A 21,937-nucleotide genomic window follows, 5' to 3' on the forward strand; every position below is an offset into this window, starting at 1 on the left:
CTAAATACAAGTGCTGGTATTTTTAAACATGCGTGTACTCACATAATCACCAATAAACCACTCTCTGTCCCCTAAGTATGTGTCCAAATCTTTCAGAAGAGGAGGCGCATGACATGTGAGCAAGTCCTTGAAGGTCCGTTCCTAGGAGAGAGCACATACCCTCGTAAATGATGAGAAGAATCAGTGTAGTCTGAACAGCAGCTCAGAAGGGATGAGAGTAGATAGGCATTGTTCTTCACAGTACGACCACAGAGAGACCCCGCCATCTATTCCTCAGGTTTTTAAAGTACATTTATTTTGTGTGTAGGGTGTGTGTGTGTGTGTGTGTGTGTGTGTGTGTGTGCACATATATGTGTCGCAGTGCTTGTGTGGAAACCGGAAGGCAGCTTTCAGGAGTCAGTTCTCTCCACCAAGTGAGTCCCAGGGATCAAACCCAGGTCCTCAGGCATAGCAGCAAGCTGAGCCATCTTACCCGCTATCACTCATTTTAAAATATTTTTGTTACCAGTTTTATTATGTAGTTTCATCACCTGTGGCATTTCAAACATTTTATATCCATATATATTTACACACATACATATGTCGTATTTCCTGCATCCGTTCCAGTACTTTAGACTGGTAGTTTTATCATGTGTCTACTGTGAACAGTGCCACCATAAACAATGGTGCACAATTGTCTCTGTGGTGTGCTGACATGGCGGCCTTTGGTAAATACTCAAGAGGTACGTAGGCAAGTCCTGGTAAATCAATTCTGCTTTTATGAGAAACCCCCATGATTTTTCATCTTAGTTTATTGTAATGAAAGGTTATTAAATTTTGATCTCTAAAATTTCCTGGTAACATAGGGCCCTTAAAGTTACATAACAGCTGAAAGGAAGTAGATGTGCTGGGTTCTCCGAGGCCGGACACTCCACTTTTGTTTCTCCCCTCATTATTGCGCTTGAGAGATATAAAAGGCTCTAATGAATCACGACACCCGTGGGGCCCTAGCATGAGCGCTGTCTGCCTTGCATATCATACATAGGACACACCAACCCTGCCCTTTTGGTAAGTTCACTGCTATAAGCAAGTATTATCTCGAGAAAGGAAGAGAAGATCAAGACAGGTGTCCCCTTTATTACACATGTATGTTTTATTGAATTGGAAGGCCAAAGTAATTTATTCAGTGCCTCTTTCTTAGTGAGAAGTGATTGTACCTGCTGGACACTGTGGTACAACCTGCGAACTCATCTTCCTGGGAGGCTGAGGACCTGGACACCATAGCAAGACTCCCTCTAACAAGATAAACACTAGCAACAACAAAGAACTGTTCTGAAAATAACACTTTTTGGGTTACTTTGCATCAGATATGAACATTAATTAGTCGAGGCTAGCCTGGATCTCTTGGACAGCTGTACACAGTGGGGACCTGATGTGGCTTTGTGAAGGTCATGTGTGCTTTCTAATGGTCACATCCACATTGTTAGGTTCAAATAAGAATTTGTAATATACAAAGTAGTGATCACTCCTTTAGCTCAGATTTTCTTTATAACTTGTTGAATTATTTCCAACTAATAAAATTTAAATTAGTACAGATAGCATAATCATTTCATAAGGTTCATTTTTCAATAACATGAAGTTTAATAGTTATATCCATTGTTTTAAGTGTTTGTGTGTGTGTGTAAGGGCAGTCTTGTGCATGCTAGATAAACACACCGTTACTCCTCCGCCCCATATGTGTTGTCTGTTCGTTCTAGATGGCTATTCTTTGACTTGAAGGACTAAGAAAGCACCCAAAAGGATGTAAAAGGTTGTCTGTTTCTCACTATTTCCAAATTCTCACTACCAGTGAGTGCTATTCTGTGTTGAAACTGAAATATAAGAATTACCTCTGTCCTGTATGTCTTCTATCTCCACTCTGATCGTCAGGCAAGGAAATGAATATAGACAGACACATTGGGTAGCCAAATAATAAATGCCTGCAATAATTTCAAAAGCTGTGCTAGTGACCAATATTCAGAGACACATTTCATTTAATCCTTTAAGATTGGAAATGGGCGACAAATACAGTGACAAATACAGAAATATCTTCTGCATTTTTTCTTTCTTTCTTTTTTTTTTTTGTTTTTTGTTTTTTGTTTTTCGAGACAGGGTTTCTCTGTGGTTTTGGATCCTGTCCTGGAACTAGCTCTTGTAGACCAGGCTGGTCTTGAACTCACAGAGATCTGCCTGTCTCTGCCTCCCAAGTGCTGGGATTAAAGGCGTGTGCCACCACCGCCCAGCTTCTCCTGCATTTTTTCGAGCAGATATAATGACTGTTTTCAGTGAGACTTGTGTGGTAGCCCACACCTGTATTCTCAGCACTCTGGTGCAGGGACAGGAGGGCAGCAAAGCCAGCCTGGGCTGCATAGCAAGACCAGGCCTCACCCCACAGAATGTACTCCCATCTTACTGCAGTTACTTTGAGTTTGAAATTTCCACTTGACCACAAGGTGGCAGCAACTGACCCTGCTGCCTAAGGAGCTCAAAACAAACTTTTCGTTGAAGGCATACTCCGTAGCTATTGTCAATGCATCTGCTACATTTTCCTTTGCATAATTTGGACCTGAATCTGGGTTTCTGTGTCTTCTGACTGTGGTTCGAGATATGGAAAAGCCTTGACTACTGTGTTCCTCACAAAGCTAGAGTATTAGTTCTATCACCAATGGCCAGAGATGCCCTCCTCTGGGAGAGTATACATGTCCTCTGTCATGGCTCCTCGGTCACAGAAAGACAGAAAACAGAGAAAGGCCAGCTGAGAAGGTGGCAGACTGCCTAGCAAAGGTCTTTGACATACTGGACTAAAACCTTTATACAATTTCTTTTTATATTGGGGAGCATGACATATTTGTCCATGATATGTAAATGATATGTATGTTTATAATGATATGTAAAATAGGGGTCACAGCTGACAAAAGGGCAAATTAACACAACATTGTAACATATTAATAATAGCTGATGCTTAGTAAACACTTTCCACCTTGTCATATGTATATACACTGCCATTGAATGCTCTCAACGTGCTTCAAAGGAGAGTCCATACCTGTACTTCACACTCAAAGAGATTGAACTGTGAAAAGGGAAATAAATGTCAGTGGGAAGAAGGCAATGTGATTCGCCCAGTGTAAGACCCCAGAGCCCAAATACATTATGTCAAAAAGTTGTTTTACATTTATGTCATCAAAGCTGAGCTTTTCAAGTCTTTGTGTGTGCGCACTCTCTCTCCTCTCTGTTCATATTCCTAACATACTGTATTTATATAAATAGTATATTTATGTCCAAATATCTCCAATCAGAAGCTCCTAACCATGGAGATAGTGTTTATAAAGCAGGGGTTTAAGGAAAATTATGAAAGTCACATTGGTTGTTCTGGGCTGTGAAGTTGGGCTTGGGCTGTCCCTTTCATTCATAATTCTTATTTGTGCCAAGAATTTAGGGAAGCTGCTGGTACCTCACATCCATCCAGGAGTTATGACCATGCAGTCTGAGAGTAACCACGGCTTGTTTTCCTTCCACAGTACTTCCCATCTAAACACGTGAACCCAAGGGATTTACACCTGTGAGGCCCCCATGCCTCGCCTGGGAAATAAGCCCTGTGGCAGTTCCCACAGACTTAACTACTGTTGAAGCAATCAAGCTTCGTGTGATCAGACCATAGGTTCTAGAGTTTTTCCAGGTGAACTCAAGTCACATTCTTACCCTTGTTTGACTCTGAGCACCTTCCAAACTACCCTGGTTGCTTCTTTGTCTGGAAAGATAGCTTGACAATGACCCCTTTGCACTGGAGATAGCATGTCAAGAGGATGAGAGCATCCCCTGGTGGTAGGATCTGGTAAGGCAGAATTCTGGCAATGAGTCAATGAACAGTGTTGGCCATTAGAGGGCACTAAAACAATTGGTTAAATAATAAACCTATTACTTGTCATGGTGATGCTTTCTGTTGAAGAAGTCATGTGCCAACTACATTTCTAAGATGAGATTGTTGCAAGTATCCCAAAGGAAGCCAGTAGAGGACTGGAATAAAGAAATTGTATAAAGGTGATAAATTTGACACTTGGAAATGTTTATTTCCATCCTAATTCAATACTAGTGCACCTGCTTTATAAGATGAATCCTATATCGAGGTGGAAAAGGGGAGTGAGGCCCAGAGAAAAAGGTGGCAACTAACCCTTTGTATAGTCAGGATACAGCCTGGAACTGAGGGGGCGGGAAGCTGAGGCTGGTGGGAACGGCCAGAGAAGCAGCTTCAAGAGGCTTCTGCTTCATTTCAGGCTAATGGACATGATCTTGTCATTCTCTCTAGGAGGCTAGAGGGGCTAAATAGCTTCCGGGACAGAGGGTATAGTAGAAAATGTATTAAGAACAGAAGAATGGTATGCACATATTCACACTGAACGGTAAATTCCAAAGCCACTGTTTGCCTCTTCTCACTATCTCTAGATGACAGTTTTCTCTGGGCTCTCTTCCCATCACAACAGCAGACACCGGGAGCTGGAGACATTGGAAGAACCCCAATAAGGAAAGGGATATTCAGATCAATAAACTATTCCCATATGTACAGCTTCCCATGAACCACAATCCCGCAGCCCACGGTGGATTCCAGAGGGTGGCCGAACCCTGACAGGGACTATAGCAAACTGGAAGGAAAGGAGTTTGGCACAGACAAGCAATGGGAGGGCAGATGACAGTATATTCATAAAATATTCATAAAATATCCTCACAAGCAAAACAAAGCACTACATAAAAGGAATCTAGAGATACCTCAAGCAGTGCCCAGTGAGGTGGGAGGCAGTATATATGATCAAAATACATAACATACATGTATGAAATTGTCAAGAAATAAAAGATTTTCTACTTTAAAACCTGATAAATATATTTTTTAATTTTATTGATTTTTATTGAGCTCTACCTTTTTCTCTGCTCTCCTCCCTGCCTCTCCCCTAACCTTCAGTGTAGTAGTAGGAGCGGCGGGGCTGCGTCCCCAGCACCCCGGCNATGTTTTTTTAATTGATTTTTATTGAGCTCTACCTTTTTCTCTGCTCTCCTCCCTGCCTCTCCCCTAACCTTCAGTGTAGTAGTAGGAGCGGCGGGGCTGCGTCCCCAGCACCCCGGCCGCCTGCTAGCTTATGCCTCGAAATAATTACATGCACACTGTATTCTTTTAAACACTGCTTGGCCCATTAACTCTAGCCCTTACAGGCTAATTCTCATATCCCGATCAACCCACGTCTAATAATCTGTGTAGCATCAGTCTTACCGGGAAAGATTCTAGCCTACGTCCATCCTGGGTTTGAGCTTCATGCGTCTGCCTCAGAGAGCAGAGCTATCTATCACGTCTGCCCGGGAGAGGGGAGCATGGCATCTCTGAGCTCACTTCCTCTTCCTACCAGCATTCTGTTCTGTTTACTCCACCCACCTATGTTCTAAGCTATGAGGCCAAGCAGTTTCTTTATTTAATTAACCAATGACCTTCCTCCATCACTTCAGCCCTCTCCTGAGAGGTGGAAATTTAGAACTCTGGTTGGAGATTTCTTTCAGAAAGTACAAAAGTGAAAAAAAATGGGAGGATTAAAAGATCTCAGCCTCTCAACAACAGGCATTCTGTGTGAGAAAAATAAGATAAATTAATGGAGAGAGGCTAGTGATGGAATTTTAAAAGAATTTAAGGGTATTGCTTTGACTTTTTCAAACATCTCAGGCTGAATGGACCCAAAAAAGATGACGCTAGGCTGGGAGTAAGGCTCGGTTAATAAGATGCTTGCTCCTGAAGCCTGGAGACTTGAACTTGGATCCTGTCTTCATAGGGTTTCTACTGCTGTGAAGAGACACCATGACTATGGCAACTCTCATAAAGGAATCATTTAGCGGAGGCTGGCTTACAGTTCCAGAGGTAGTTTATTATTATTATTGTTATTGTTATTGTTATTATTATTATTAATTTTATTATTGTCATGGCAAGAACCATGGTAATATACAGGTAACTATGGTGCTGGAGAATGAGCTGAGAATTCTCCATATTGATCCACGGGCACAGAAGGAGAGTATGTGCCACACTGGACATAGCTTGACCATGTGAGACCTCAAAGCCTTCTTCCAGGGTCACACTTCCTCCATGAAGGCCGCACTTCCTAATAGTGCCACTCCCTGTGGACTAAGTATGCAATCACGTTAGTCTGTGGGAGCCATTCCTACTCAACCACCACAGGTCCCGGATGCCCATGGAGAAACCAGGCTCTCTAATACACAGCTATTGCCCCAGCACTAGCTGGGCAGAAATGGAAGGGTGTGTGGGTTTGTAGGCCTATCGGTCTAGCTGAATTGATGAGTTTCAGATTCAGGGAGTAACTGTCCCAATAAGTAAGCTGAGGAAGCATGGACGAAGCAGCTGGACCTTGACCTCTGACCCACACAGGTGTGTGAACACATATATACACTCAAACACACACAAGAAAGAAAAAAGATGGTGCCTGAACTTGCCATTCTATTTCTTTCTTTTCTATTTCTATGTTTCGGTTGTTTATTTGGTGAGACAGGCTCTCAGTATGTAGCCTCGGCAAACCCAGGGCTTTCTATGTGGACCAGGCTGACCTCAAACTCAAAGAGATCTGCCTCCAGAGCCCTGGGATTAAAGGTGTGTGCCACTGTATACAGCAAAATACAACACCTTAAACATTTAGAACTCTAGAGAAAAATAGTTAGATTGGCTTAAATTTGTCAACAGCTGAGAGCCTGTGGTATCTTCAGGTGCTAATGAAACATTGCTTTTAACACAGGATTTCTTACCCAGCTCTCTTAGGGTTTCTAGTGCTGTCATAAACATTGTGATCAAAAACAACTCAGGGAGGACAGGGCTCATGTCATCTGACAACTCTCAGGTTACATACACTCTCACTGAGGGAACGCAGAGCAGAAACTCAAGGCAGGATCTGGTAGTAGGCACTTTAGCAGGAACTCAGCGAGGGGAGGAATGCCGCTTCCTAGCTCACTCCTATGGTTTTCTCAGCGTGTCTTCCTATAGCTTTCAGGGCCACCTGTTCAGGAATAGCCCCAGCCACAACCAGCTGGGCTCTCCCCATCAATCACTAATTAATGTTCCACAGCATTGCCTACAATCCAATCTTATTGAGGCAGCATTTTCTCAATTGTGGTTCCTTCTCAGATGACTCTAACTTGTATAAGGTTGACAAAACTAACCAAAAACTAACCCAAAAAATAACCAAAGCATCAACCAAACTATGAAACCGGGTAAAAATTCAATTGAAGAAGTTGCAAACTAATAGAGCATCAACTTTTGATTTTCTGTAATCATTAAAGCTTATTGAAGACGGTTTTCACAAACACAAGAGCACAGAACAGGAGGCTGAACCAGGATAGGGCCGAAAGAAACACTCAGAATGGTAATAAGTGTGTACCGTGTGCGCAGGGAAACCAAAGCAGGGACACAAGATGGAGAAGCCTGTGCATCACTTCTCTTAGTGATGTGATCTTTGAAATCCTAGAGGACCTGCTCAAAAAAAAAAATTACATACACAAGAAAGCGGGTATCACCCTGGAAACAAGACTCAGTCCCAGAAGCAAGGCCTGGCAGGGATGGTGTCACAGGAAGGCCCGAGACAAAGGTTCTGTAGAGACCCACGGGGCTGCAGGGCAGGGAAGGCCTTGAGTACAGAAAGCTCAGCAAAGTGTCAGAGAGGCAGCTACACCCAGAAACCCTGGAAAGAGAAGGCAGGCTGATATCATTGAATTTGAGGGAAATGTCTACCAGACAGTGTAGAAAGTTTCTAGAAAAAAAAAGTAAAATGAATTAGGCAAAGGTAAAAACCTGACTTTGAGGAAAAAAAAGTAAGAAAGAAAGTATTACTGAAACACTACCATGCACAGTCTGTATTTGCATATACAAAGCTATGTAATCCTAGAAGATTATTTTAGCTCAAAGATTTTTATTATCACCATGTAGAGAGCTTAGGGAAAAGGAAGCAGGAAAGATGACAAAGGAAGAGGTAAATTCCCAGCTGGATGTGGTGCTGTACTCCTGTACCTCCAGCACTTGGGAGGACCAGGAGTCAGGGGTTAAGGTCATCCTCAGCTAGATAGTGAGTTAGGGGCTAGCCTCAGCTATAAAAACTGTCTAATAAAAAGAGAAGGAAAGAGACAAAAATTACAGATTCCTTAAGAAGTCTATAAGAACTTTCTATAATTGGTAAATCAAATTATATTTGTATATGCTACAGAAATATAATGGCACACATTTGTAGTCTACATAATGAACTATTTCAAAGAAAGAGAGAGAAAGGGAGGGAGGGAGAGAGAGAGAGAGAGAGAGAGAGAGAGAGAGAGAGAGAGAGAGAGAGAGAGAGAGAGAGAGCATTAACTGGTGACATGATTCAGTAGGTAAAAACACTTGCCACCAGATGGGATGATCTGAGTTCAGTTCTGGAGACCTACATGGTGGAAAGAGAGAGCTGGCTCCCGAAGGTTATCCTCTGACCTCACATCCATGTTGTGACTTGTGTGGGAATGTACAGCAATACACATGTGCACGCGGGCGCGCGGGCGCGCGCGCACACACACACACACAAACTTTTAAAAAGAGAAGAAAAGGAAGAATAGAGAAAGGAAGGTGTGTAAATAGCAGAGAAGAGCAGAAAGTATTAAAAGCTGGATCTGTGGGCTGGAGGGATGGCTCCTGGGTAAACCACTTACTGCTTCTGCACAGGACCTAGGTTTGCTTCCCAGCACCCACAGGACTGCCTCAGCCGTCTGGAACTCTGGTTCCAGGGACTCCCTCTTGTGGCCTGGGCAGGATCCTGCATGCACACGGCATATATGCATCCCCAAAGGTTCACATGCACAGACATTTTTAAAGAGTGTTTGAAGAAGAGTTAGCACAAAGAACGGCAGGAAACCATTGACCTTGCCTTCATTTTTAAAGGTATATATTCCATATATATAATATTTCATATTACATGAATTAAAAATGTTGTAGAGCCCTGTAAGCAATTTCTAGCAGTGATACATGGTTAGCCCCAGTTATGATAGTAAGCTTATCACATTACTTTTACATCCTGGTTTTTCTCTGCCCACGGAAAAAGCGACATGAAATCGTCCAGTGTGTCCACGACAGCATCCGCTTGGCATTGCTCCATTTCTGTCTTCCCAGCCAGATCTATGGGATAGAAAGAGGCCATTTTGCATCTACGAACATACTCACTTTAATTTACTATTAACATGTCAAATAGGCAGCATAGCCATACTTTAGAAAGCGAAACAGTGTAAAACAGTTGTAAGGCAGAAGACAGAGGCTGGAGGTGGAGCTGCGAAAAATTCTAGAAGTCTATGCCCTATTATTAAAATCTGACCCCAGATTTCACCATAAAATTTCAACTTTAGGCCGGGCAGTGGTGGAGCACGCCTTTAAACCCAGCACTCAGGAGTCAGAGGCAGGCGGATCTCTGTGAGTTCGAGGCCAACCTGGTCTACAAGATCTAGTTCCAGGACGGGTTCCAAAGCTACAGAGAAACCTTGTCTCAAAAAAGAAAACAAAACAACAATAACACACACACACAAAAAAGAGAGAGAGAGAGAGAGAGAGAAAGAAAGAAAAGAAATCAACTTTGAAAATGATAGAATAGGGCTGGAGAGATGGCTCAGCGGTTAAGAGCATTGCCTGCTCTTCCAAAGGTCCTGAGTTCAATTCCCAGCAACCACATGGTGGCTCACAACCATCCATAATGAGATATGGTGCACTTTTCAAAATGGCCTGCAGGCATACAGGCAGACAGAACACTGTATACATAATGAGTAAATAAATAAATATTAAAAAAAAGGAAAATGATAGAATATCTTAATCCTGGGATAACAAAATGCTTGAGCCAAAGAGAGCTCAGTCATGCAATTGTAAGCATTTCAACACAAAGATGATAACCATGGCAACTGCAGCTGCATCCTGGGAGCTGGGGCTACTGATGCTCAGATACCCACTATGGTTAAACCGTTTGAGGCTGCTGTACATTGTTTCTGTGTTTTGGATGGAATGTTTTTTCCAATCATTCCCTTCAAACTAAAACATTTCCTTCAGGAAGAAAGCCGAGGTTCAAGAGCCCCCATGGCTTAAAAGAAATTGGGAAGAAAAAGAAAAAGAAAGGTCACAAAAACTTGCAGAATTCTTAAGACTTTTTCTTTTTAATTTTAATTTTTATGTGCGTGAGTGTTTTGCCTGCTTGTGTGCAAGTGCCCCACATGCTAGCATCTCAGAAGAGGGCATGGAATCCCTGGAACTAGAGTTACAGTTTTGAGCTGCCTTGTTAGTATTGGGAACCCAGTGTGGGTTCTCTGGAAGAGTAGTCAGTGCTCTTAATTGCTGAACCATCTCTCCAGCCCCAATGTACACGATCTTCAAGGCCTTCGATAGAAAAAGAGTAAACAGTGGCTGGCAACTGTTTTTCACTCACTTGTTTATTTTTTTCTAATAATTTCCAGATAATTTTTCCTAAGTCATTGATCTTTCTAAACTCTTCTTCACGGGCGTCCGTTTAAATGATTTAGCATGAAAGCCTTGTAAACCGATTGCTCTTATTTTTTTGTATAACTGTATTAAATTACTAAGCATAAGGCATTCCGTGCTGACGATGCAAGGATCGTATAAACAAAGCCCGAGTGGAGCTGTTCAGGGTGAAGGGACATGCTTGCTTCACATACTTGTGATTTCCAAGGATGGGTTTAACTTACCAGCCTGAAAAAGCATGTCACAGGCTCCTCACTTTCTCTGAGCCCTGGTTTGACTTCTGTGGTGCAGGCTTTAGCTGTTACTTCCGGGGAGCTAATGCCTCTGTGGACAACCCTCGTTCTAAATTCAGGCATCTGTCAGGCCTCTTGGCAAATATTTGGAGCTGTTTTCCCTCCTGAACTTCCGGCATCAAATTACCAGACACCACACCTCAAACCAACTGTTCTTTTTTTTTTTTTTTTTTTCATTCCAGAAGTGCAAGGCTCCTACTTTGAGCTGGTCCCACAGTAGCTCCAGCGTGTATTGAACGAGAGAGACTCCTTGCATGCCTGGCTCCTCTGGTTGGCAAACCTGATAGGGCTAGGGGTATTGGCAACTGAAGAAAGTAGTTACAAAGAACAGAGAGGGCAAAGACGGGGTGGTAGTGGGTGTCCCCAGTGCTTTGGCAATAACAAAGCCTGACAACTGTGCCCTCGTGCCGTTACCTGTGGCCCAGCCCTACAAAGGTTCTGTTTACTTTCTCATAGTGTCCACACTCCTCTTTCTAATGCCATCTGGACTACTTTAAAAACCTCTAATGTGTGACCGACAGTCTGGTCAATCAAGAACAAACTATCACCAGAGTAACTGTCCTGTAGTCATGCTTCTGAGTGTGCCACCTTTCTGGGTAACAACCTACACCTGTTAGGGAGGCCCATACCCTCGACTTTCTAACTGGGTCCAGTGTATTTTGCTAAACATCCCTCTTTCTCTACCCTGCAAACATGAAGGTTCTTGTTTGTTTGTTTCTCTTGTGCCTTTTCCTCTCTACTTGTAATGCTGTAGTCTGGTGAGTCTGAGGGAGGTCTATTTGCCTTCTCAGCACTATCTGGAAAATCCTTAATAATACAAACTTTTCAGGGTCCTACTCCAGCCTCCTGAATCAAATCTGGAAGCAAGGAAGATGTGTTCAGAAGCCCCAAGGAGACTTTGATGCACACAAAAGTGGAGGACTTGGAACCCTAGGTATCCTCTGATGCTTGACTCCATTACCCTTTTCTCTTCTAAGCCCAACTTCCAGGACATATTCCATATCCTTTGACTTTTCACTACACAGTTTTTTTGTGTGTGCTTAATTTTTTTTAAATTTATTTTATCTTATGTGCATTAGCGTTTTGTTCTCCTGTATGAAAGGGTGCTTATTATGTGTTGAGCCTGGTACCCACAGAGGTCAAAAGTCATTTATCAGATCCCCTGGAATCTGGGGATTATCTGGAGTTACAGATAGTTGTGAACCACCTTGTGAATGCTGAGAACTGAAACCAGGTCCTTTGCAAGAGCAATGAGTATTTGTTGTGGGAGGCCGCTTGTTCATTTCCTGGCCACCGGGCAGCTCAGACCCGAAATAATCACACAGAAACTGTATTATTAAAAACACTGATTTGTCCATTAGTTCTAGCTTCTTATTGGCTAACTCTTACATCTTAATTTAACCCATTTCTATTATCTGTATATCACCATGTGGCTGTGGCTTACCTGGTAATGTTCCAGCATCTGTCTCCAGTGGGGCTACATGGCTTCTCTCTGACTCTGCTTTCTTTTTCCCAGCATTCAGTTTAATTTTTTCCACCTATCTCTGTTCTGCTCTGCTATAGGCTCAAAGCATATAGGTTAATAAAGAATTAAGTATTCTTAATAGTGAGCCAAGCTCCAGCCCCTTTTATGTCTTTAAAATAAATATCTTTGTTCTTAAAATGGGAATCTTATCCCTATGGGTCACTCGAGTGCTCAGCATGCTTGGATCATAAGGTGGTATCAGTGCAGTGAAATGGAAAGGCTGAAAATGGAAAATAGTGATTCTAGCATGCTAATTAAAAAGAAAAATGCTTAAAAAATCCAAAGTACTTGCTTTTTTACTAAAAATATTAAAGTGGGGAGAGCAGAAGAGGGAATAGGAGTGGAGCATGAAGAGAGGAAGGCAGGGGCCATCTCTGTTACTTCTGCTCATTCCACTGTGTGCAAGCTAAGAAGACCCATGGAAGCCAGTAGAGGCAAGGATGCCATCTTTCTAGTCTTCTGAGCATGCTCTGAATGAAAGACACTGAATTATGATTGAATTGTCAAACAAGTTCCTGCCTTCATGTGCTGTGTGTGTTTCTGGATAATCATAACACTCAACACTAGCATGACATACCAATCCAATTTTCCAGCTAGATTCTTGGAACAACATGATGGCAATATCAAGTGATACAGGAGGGGGAGGGTACTGTACAAAGTGAGATTATGTGGTCTGATGTGGCAGCACATGCCTGTGTTTCAAGCATGGAGTAGGCTGCTACAGAAGGATCAAGGGTTTAAGGCCACTGTGGGTTATATAGCAAATAACAGGTAAGCTAAGACAACACAGTAAAACCCTACATATGAAAATATGAGATAACAAAATAAAATAGCTGTCTACAGTATTCATAGAAAGTTCTACTGATGTAGATGGTACATTTATAATGTTCTAATCTTCAGAGCCATTCCTAATTACACCATAGTTAAAAAATACAGTTATTAAACAAATATCAAAGAAACATCACATTTTTTTTCAGTTAATCAAAGTCTTAACTACAGTAAGTACATTACCTGTGTTTTTGGTCAAGTATCTTGCTATTGCGAGACTTTGGTGAAGCATCAGTCCTCCTACCTCCAAAACAGGGATTTTGCCAAATGGAAGAGCTAAAACAGAACAAGCCAAGGGTCAGCTTCTGAGCAGAACCGGGAAGGTTGAGAGAAGCCAAAACAATAGAAGCAAGGTATCATATACATCACAAAAGTCTTAAATATATGATGTGGGAGTGTCATATATCAATCTGTTGATTTCACTGGTTAGGCAATAAAGGAACTCCTTGGCCCTGATACGTTAAAACATAGGTGGGAGGAGTAAACAGAATAGGATGCTGGGAGGAAGAAGAAGTGAGCTCAGACTCGACAGCTCTGCTCTTGAGCAGAGACGCCAGCTCTGCTCTCTGAGGCAGACGCAATGAACTCTGACCCAGGATGGACGTAGGCTAGAATCTTTCCCGGTAAGACTGATGCCACACAGATTATTAGAGATGGGTTGATCCGGATATGAGAATTAGCCTGTAAGGGATAGAGTTCATGGGCCAAGCAGTGTTTAAATGAATACAGTTTGTGTGTTGTTATTTCGGGCATGAGCTAGCAGGCGGCTGGGGTTCTGGGGACACAGCCCCGCCACACTTATTACTACAAATATAGAATATACACATATACATATATTTACAAGCTTCAAAGTATTTTAAGAAGCACTAGTCTCTTCAGGCACATGAGCAGGTCATAGATTGGATAGTTGTTAGGGTGGGTGTACTGGGTGGTTCTGTGTGTCAGCTTGACACAAGCTAGAGTCATCAGAGGAAAGAACCTCAGCTGAGGAAATGCCCCCTTGAAATACTGGTGTAAACATTTTCTCATTTAGTGGTCAATGAGGGAGGGCACAGCCCATGGTGGGTGGTGCCATCCCTGGGATGCTAGTCCTGGGTTCTATAAGAAGGTAGGCTGAACAAGCCAGGGGATGGGGATGCAAGACAGTAAACAGCTCCCCTCCATGGCCTCTGCATCAGCTCCTGTCTCCGGGATCCTTCCTTGTTTGAGTTCCTGTCCTGACTTCCTTCAATTGATGAACAGCAATGCTGAAGTGTAAACCTAATAAACCCTTTCCTCCCCAACTTGCCTTTTGGTTATGGTGTTTTTAATCACATCAATAGAAACCCTAACTAAGACAGTGGGCTAACCGAAAGGCCCAGGATGTGGGTCTGGATGGTAGCTGAGCAGGTAAGTCTAGGCTACCGGGACCACACCCCTCAAGTGAGGGGCAGAGTCAGCTCTCTTAGGTCCATGACACCTGGGCCAGCTCTTCCAAGCTGATGGTGAGGGGTCGCGCCAACTCTCTCCATGCAAGGGCCAGTGTGGGGGATCAGCCCTCCTCCTGCTGTGAGGGGAAGGGTCAGATATCTCAGGGTCAGTGAAGGGCAAGGCCAGCTCAGCAAGATTTCAACTGCAGGATATCCATGACTGGGGCAACAGCAGGATCCCTGAGGGGAGTTTTGGTGATGGTCCAGTGATGATGGTGCACTAGAAGCCTTGACAACCAGACCAAAGACTCCCTGAAATGAACATTTTTTTTGGGTGGGGCTAATTGGACAAAAGGCATGGTGCAAGGCACATTGCAGCCCCTGATGCCACTAGGATGCATGAAGAGGTGATAGAGAGGCGGGAAAGACAGAGGACTAAGATAGATTTTTATTGTTGTTGTTTATTTTGTTTGCTTTTAATAATTTTTGGAGGCAGTTCTTTTGAAGGGCATGCTCTAGGGATGAGGGGCAGATATGGAGGGCCTGGGCAGTGAGTGACATTCCCAAATGTACATGGTATGAAATTCCCAAAGAATCAACAACGAATTATGTTTAAAAACAAAAGCACTCTGCTGCTTGAGCTCTATCCAAGCCCCTCAAAACATTTCTTCTTAAAAGAGACAATTTCACATTCTTTAGTGCAGTCTTTACCTTTCAGCAGATTTAAAAATTGGATATAAAGTCAGTTAAAGAACTAGTGATAAAAATCATGTATGCATGGTCCATGTAGCTTCGTTGGTAGGGTGTCCGCTGATATGCAAAAGGTCTCACACAAGCCTCTAGGTTTGATCCCCAATGCTGCATAAACTGGGTGTGCTGGCTTATGCCTGTAACCTTAGCCCTTGTGAGACAAAGGTAGGTGGATCGTCGGTTCTAGCTCATTTTAGATACTGAGTTTGGATACTGTCTCAACATAAAAACAATATCAAAATTGTTTACAGGGATACCACATGTTACACTTCTGAATTGTCTCATTATAGATTTATCTATAAACTTAGTACTCTTTAAAATGCTTACTCATGTGTGTGTATGTCCTTTGCTGGCATGTATGTAAGTGTGCCATGTGTCTGGAGTGCCTTTGGAGGCCAGAAGAGAGCATCGGATCCCCTAGAACTGAAGTTACAAATGGTTGTGAGGCACTATGTGGGTGCTGGAAACTGAACCCTAGTCCACTGCAAGAGTAGTAACTGCTCTTGATCAGTGAGCTGACTCTTCATCCAGATACTTCACTTTTATAAATACCTGCTTTAAAACTATGTTAATTTTATTGTCTCAAAATAGATCACATCAGTTACTTTAAAACATATTCCAGCAATTATAGATTTTGACTTACACATGAGCTAAGGAAGTTTTATACTAGTCTTATTTTGATGAAGAGCATTGTGAGGCATACAATAAAAGGCAGAAGCATTTTGTACAAATATAAGACCATTATAGTAGGTAACATTCATAGTAATCAGTAACTTCCACCTTTTTCTTACTTGAACTTTTTACCTTTGTGAGAAAGCAATATACTTTTATTATAGAAAATTCATAAAATTTAAAAATATTTCTACCAGGTAGTTATAGTGATTGTAGCATTCTAATTAACTTTCTATTTTGTATTAGTTAATCATGTCAACTTGATTGGGTTGAGGGATGCCTGCATCAGCACTCACACCCTTCTCTGAAGGTCGTTCCACAGACATCAGATAATGCATCTCAGATCCAGTGAACAGTTTATTCTATTGACCAGTTCCAGTTTCAGATGCATGCTGTGAGTGGCCCTGAGGGAGGTAGGGCCTTACTGGAGGAAGTGGGCTGCTGGGGACTTGCCTTCCACTTCAGTTGTAACCTCCCCGTTGCTTTCTCTCTGCTCCCAGCTCTCACATAATGGGCAGCTCTGTTCCATCATGTCCTTGCCACCATGGCGTTTCTTTCCTCAGGCCCTAAGCAGTGAGCAGACTACACTGAAACCTCTGAATACATCCTTTCTTCTCTATGTTCTTCCCCCATTTCTGTCTCAGCCATGAAAAACTAAATATTAAAAAAGTACAGTGCATGGGATATTATTATACAAAGTCCCTTTTTCACTTGATGCTATCATTGAAACATTTCTGAATCAACAGACCACCATCATTTCAATGATCATACAGGGCTTTAGCATGCATATTGACTACAACTTAGTATCTTAGGTTTGGGCACATAACTATTTTGGTTAAGAAGAAAAAGAATGAAGTATAGATTCTACGTCACGTAGGACTCACACAAGGACTGGGACCAAACCTCCATACATACACCAAGTGAGCACAAAGTCAAATCCTTTCACTTTGGGGGAAAAGCACAACTTTGATGACCAGCCCAGTGAGTAAAGCAAGTGCTGTTCAAGGCCCTGAAGGGCTGTGAGCAGGACAGAACTCCAAATACGATGGATGTGAACTGATGGGCTTCATCTCAAGCACACAGGGGAGAGGTGGCATGTGGAGCTTGAAAGGGAATGCAGGATGAAACTGTCACATGCACATCAGTCTCCAAGCCCTCAGCCCTGAGAGATGGTGTTAACTGTGGTCTCCTCAATAAGGAAATAATGTCTGCTCTCGGTAGAGGCAATATTCAAGCTGACCTCAGCTGCCCAGCTCTTTCTATAGTTCTGATTAATCTATTGAGAAAGAAGATGATAAAATCCTGAGCAAGCTTAGAGAGCAGTATGCATCTGCTTGGTTTACCTGAACTGATGTTTCTCAGTGTGAAGCTCTGTAGGATAGGGCTTGCATTTCCTGCAGGAAGGATGAAAACCCCTGAAATACATTCTCCCTACATTAATCTGAATGGTTTATGGTACTTACTTGGTTTGATTTTGGGCCAGTCAGCTTGTTCTATTCTGTGATCTTCATACTTTATGTCCAAATAAGCAAATATATAACGAATAATTTCTGCTCTCCCCCTTATATTAAAATAAATCAGTTTGTATTTTGACATGACGTAATCCTGGAAAGACAAAAAAGAGACATAGCATTTTTTTTTCATTTTTTAATTTTTTGATAGTTTCATGCTTGCATGTATATATAATGACTTTTAGTCATTCCTGCCAGGGACCCTCTTCCATGCCCCCCTTCTTCCTCTCCCACTGAAACTGCTCTTCCCAACAAAGCTTAACATCATTGATTGCTTTTTGTGGGGGAGGGGCAGCCCCAACAGTGAGTGGGCTCCTGAGAGGACAGAAGGAACAGATGAGGGGAAGGTTGAGTCAGATGCCCAGACTGGAAGATTTTGCAAATCTGACAGACTAACAGTCAGAAAATTTATTTATACAGAGTTCAAAAATATTCATGACTTTTCAAGAGATACAGATCACATCATTTTTTCCTGAGCACACTTCTCTAGTATACCTGGGGTTATAGGTTTAGTCCAGATGAAAGAGATTTTCTTATCAACCCCATATCCCTATTCCTAGAATAGAAATATTCTACAGATTATTTCAGCTTAAGCAAGCATAACATAGCAGCCTGTTCTCAGGCTGGCAGCAGTTCGTGATTTCAGGATGTTTTAGATAATACCTGAGACAGTGCAGGCAAATCACTGTGTGTTCGGCATTTTATTATTAACTTTTAATGGTCAGTCATATTACTTGCAAATTAGACTGAGTCTGAAATCTTTCTCAGGCTTATGAACTGCTGGAGCTATTGTTCAATTCTTAGTATTATGTGTATTTATAATCTTATAAGAATTTGTTAAATAAAAGATTTTTTTTGTTTCTAAATGTGGTAACATCACAGCAACCTGATGTCAATCAATCCTTTTAGAAATGACAAACCTTAATACCTTATCCTTCTTTATTCTTCTGTGACATTCTTACATCACCTATATATGCTGTTTTGTAAGTCTAGTCATTCTAGCTCTTATTGCTAGATTCATTTGAGAGGCTTAATGTATACGTGGTCCTCTATCTTGTAGGTTATATTCCTAAGAAATTCTAAGTACACTGTAAAGGAGTTTTGTCCTCTGATCTGCTGCTAATTCTCCTAGCCTACTAAACTTATTTAGCCTCTTCTGAATTCACAGGGTTCTAATGATTTTGTTCTTGAGTTTGTGTAGGGGCAGATAACAATCTCCAAGGCAGAGAGAAGACCCCCAAGTAGGGTCAACTAAGGTCACTTCCCTGAAAGCAGTTGAAGACTTCTTCAGGGGTATACAGAAATCATTATACCAATAGCCCTCCCAGAGATACAAAGTGAGAGTAAAGGGCATCACAGACCATATAGCCTGTGACTCAGTTTTGCTGGAATTTGTCAAGCAGCTAGGCTGGCTCCATGACCTTCACCGTTCTCCTAGGAGATGGGTGGGTCAGCTTGTAAACGCTCAGACTGACACACACTGCAGAAAACTCACATCATTTTAATGACTGACTTCAACAGATACAGCTGTGGAATGTACGTGGTGATATAACGACTGGGCAACTTACAGGCGTTTTCACTTGCAATCGAATTCTACTGTTACTCTGCGTCTTCGGGCTAGTTTACAGAGGTTCCCTGAATTTCAAAGTCTACTTAAAAATGTAGATATTAATATAGACTTGGACAGTAAGAATTGCATTAGTAATTGTTACTAGCATTAATAACTACTTACTCACATTGCAGATAAGAATAATCGTTAGCTACCACATAATGATGCAATAATTGCAGCAGGTACTCGAAAATTGTTCATTTAAAGTGATGAATTATGCTGAGGGTCCAGTGTATGGTGTGCCAGAGGCCTTGAACCAGACCAATGAGAATTTTGTGGGTGGGGCTGATTGGACAAAGGGTGTACTGAGTGATGCCCTGTAGTTCCCGATGTCATGAGGATGAGTGAAGAGCTTTTGGAAAGATGGAGAAGTGAGGTGCTCTGTGTTTGTTTGTTTTGCTCTGAATCAATCTTTTTATTTTTTTGGCTGGGGGGAGGGGAAAGCTGCAGAGGTGGGGGTGACTATGGCAGGATTAGAAGGTGAGTGGGTTTCGAGTGCTTGATGTGAAATTTCCAAAGAATCAATAAAGAATTATGTTATTAAAAAAATAAAGTGATGAATTAAAAAGTTTATTTTCTGGGTTGGTGAAATGCAGTGAGTAAAGGCACATGCTGTGTAGACCAGATGCCCTGAGTTCAACACTGGGAACCGATGATGTGGCGGCTTATGTCTGTAATTCTAGCACCAGCACTGCTGTGATATGGTGGGCACAGAGACAAGAGAAGGAACCTAGAGCTCAGTGAAAGCAGCACAGGGGTAGAAATAAGAGAGATCCTGCCTCAAAAACAAGATGGAGAGAGAGATAATCCCCTGAAGGTCAGTAAACTTGCTTGCCTGCTAAGCCTGGCCACCTGCAGTCTATCTCTGGGAGAGTCATACATGTGAAAAGAGAGAGCTGATTTTATAGTGATCTGTTCTAACTTCCACATGTGCACCATGGCACACATGCTTCATACACACACACACACACACACACATGCATGCACACATGCACACACATATGCATGCAGTCAATAACTAGTTAATTAAACATGTAAGGTAATAAAGATTTTTTAGAAATATATATTACAAAATTATAATTTTCACTAAAAGTGAAAATATTTGTCATAATTCCTTATTGTGCTTATTTTAAATATCAAAAGAACACACTAACCCGCAGAGTATGAAATTGCTATTCCCAGTTGTCGTTTGCACTGAAGAACTTTTCATAAAATTTGATTATCACATGTAAGCTTCTACAGCACAAAAATAATGTATTTATCCTAACATACCTTGGCTATATAGGCAGATACATATGTCCACTGCATTAAGAAATAAATATATAACTTTTTTCAGTCAAATATCCACAAATATTCGTGACCACTGTGTGAATTCTGGATAAAAGGGTTGTTTTTATTATCAGTATGAGGTTATGCTACTTTATATTGTAGCTTACTCAAAGGAGACTTTTAAATTTTTTGTCTATCTGTATTTCTCTGCAAACATATTATTCAGTACGAGATTTGGAGATACAAGCACATCTGACAAAGCTTATCTTTTCCTCTAGAACATTCTTTCAACAGTTGCGACATTAAAGAAACTGTTCTTACAAGTTTCTCAGGTCCTGGGTAATTTCATTCCACTGCAAGGCAAAACTTCTAATTCTACAGGTGCAAAATTCCTGACTGGAAGGCTTGTACTTGTCAGGTTAGATACGTGTATTTTGGCAACATTAAGAAACAGGTAATAAATGCGACTGGAAATAATTACTGACTCTAAAATTTTTAATATATTTAATAAGGCTTTGCAAAAAAATAAGGAATTCGAAGTAAATGTGTCTATGATCAACAAAATACAGAAAGAAATTTCACAATAAACCCTAGGAGAAGTTTTAGTGCCCTATCTAAACTGTTTTGTTTTTTGCCTCCCTTCACTAAACAATTCACCTCTGTGGCCATAATCCCACTCTATTAAAGCAAGCCTGCTTCGAAGGTCAAAAGTAGCCCTGTCTGACCTGATACATTGAGGTGCAAGGCCAGTAGTGAGAGAGCAGGAGACAGTGAGGGGGGGGGTCATCCCTACGACCTACTATGTCAGTGAGCTTGGGCATGTCTCTCTTCTGGCTTTAGATTAGATTCTTTACCTGTACAACTATATTGGAAACATTACCTAAAAAGCCCCCATCCATCCGAACTCAAGGAGCCTAGCCCCTCCTTGAGCCGATGGTTGCTGTAAGGGCAGTCGTTGTCTTCAGTGGTGTGCTCACATGGTCAAGTGCATAGCTCCATCCACTTCCATGTCCGTGCGACACCCAGGTTGACTTCAGTGAGGCACAGAATGAGGACAAAGTGAAACAAAGATTCAGGAGCACGGAAGCCTGTTCCCAGGAAGGGGTTTGGTGGAGCAGATGAAAGAGGCAGAGGGAGCATGGCTCGTTGTTATATACATGTGTGAAATTGTCAAAGGATGCATTGGTTTAAACAAAAGTCCCCAGACAGTGTGTAACGTATTGTGTGAACGCAGAAGACATGAATGAATGGGAGGGAGGGGACAGCACCCTTCTCCCCCAAAGTGAAGGGCATGACCCAAGTTTAGATGATTTCATTGGACTTGCATCCTAAAGATCATATTATTTGAGAAATCATCCTGCTGCTAGCACAAAGAAATGAAAAGTTGAAATAGAAAAAGAAAAATTAAAAACTATATGGTTAAGCTAAAAAAAAAAAAGACAAACCACAGCAAAAAATATTGCCAACCAAAGGATCATACTGGTAGTAAAATAGTTCAAAAACCTCAAGTTAAACTACAGTCCAACACTTAACGGGGAAACTTTATTTT

At 41.8% G+C, this 21,937-nt stretch overlaps 1 protein-coding gene across 1 annotated transcript in view; it reads right to left on the reverse strand.

Moving 5' to 3' along the window:
• The window catches only part of Hpgds (hematopoietic prostaglandin D synthase), a 44,794-nt gene continuing 22,857 nt past the window's right edge, over positions 1 to 21,937 (reverse strand). Inside the window, exons 3-6 of the mRNA XM_050162313.1 lie at positions 17,463 to 17,604; positions 13,352 to 13,444; positions 9,075 to 9,184; positions 1 to 141 (exon numbers count right to left, since the gene is read on the reverse strand). Coding sequence (XP_050018270.1) covers positions 1 to 141; positions 9,075 to 9,184; positions 13,352 to 13,444; positions 17,463 to 17,604 — 486 coding nt within the window. The remainder of the gene's footprint in view (positions 142 to 9,074; positions 9,185 to 13,351; positions 13,445 to 17,462; positions 17,605 to 21,937) is intronic.

The sequence above is a fragment of the Alexandromys fortis genome, unplaced genomic scaffold, assembly GCF_014885135.2.
Source record: "Alexandromys fortis isolate MF-2015 unplaced genomic scaffold, M_Fortis_MF-2015_v1.1 scaffold_117, whole genome shotgun sequence".
Taxonomy (NCBI): Eukaryota; Metazoa; Chordata; class Mammalia; order Rodentia; family Cricetidae; genus Alexandromys; species Alexandromys fortis.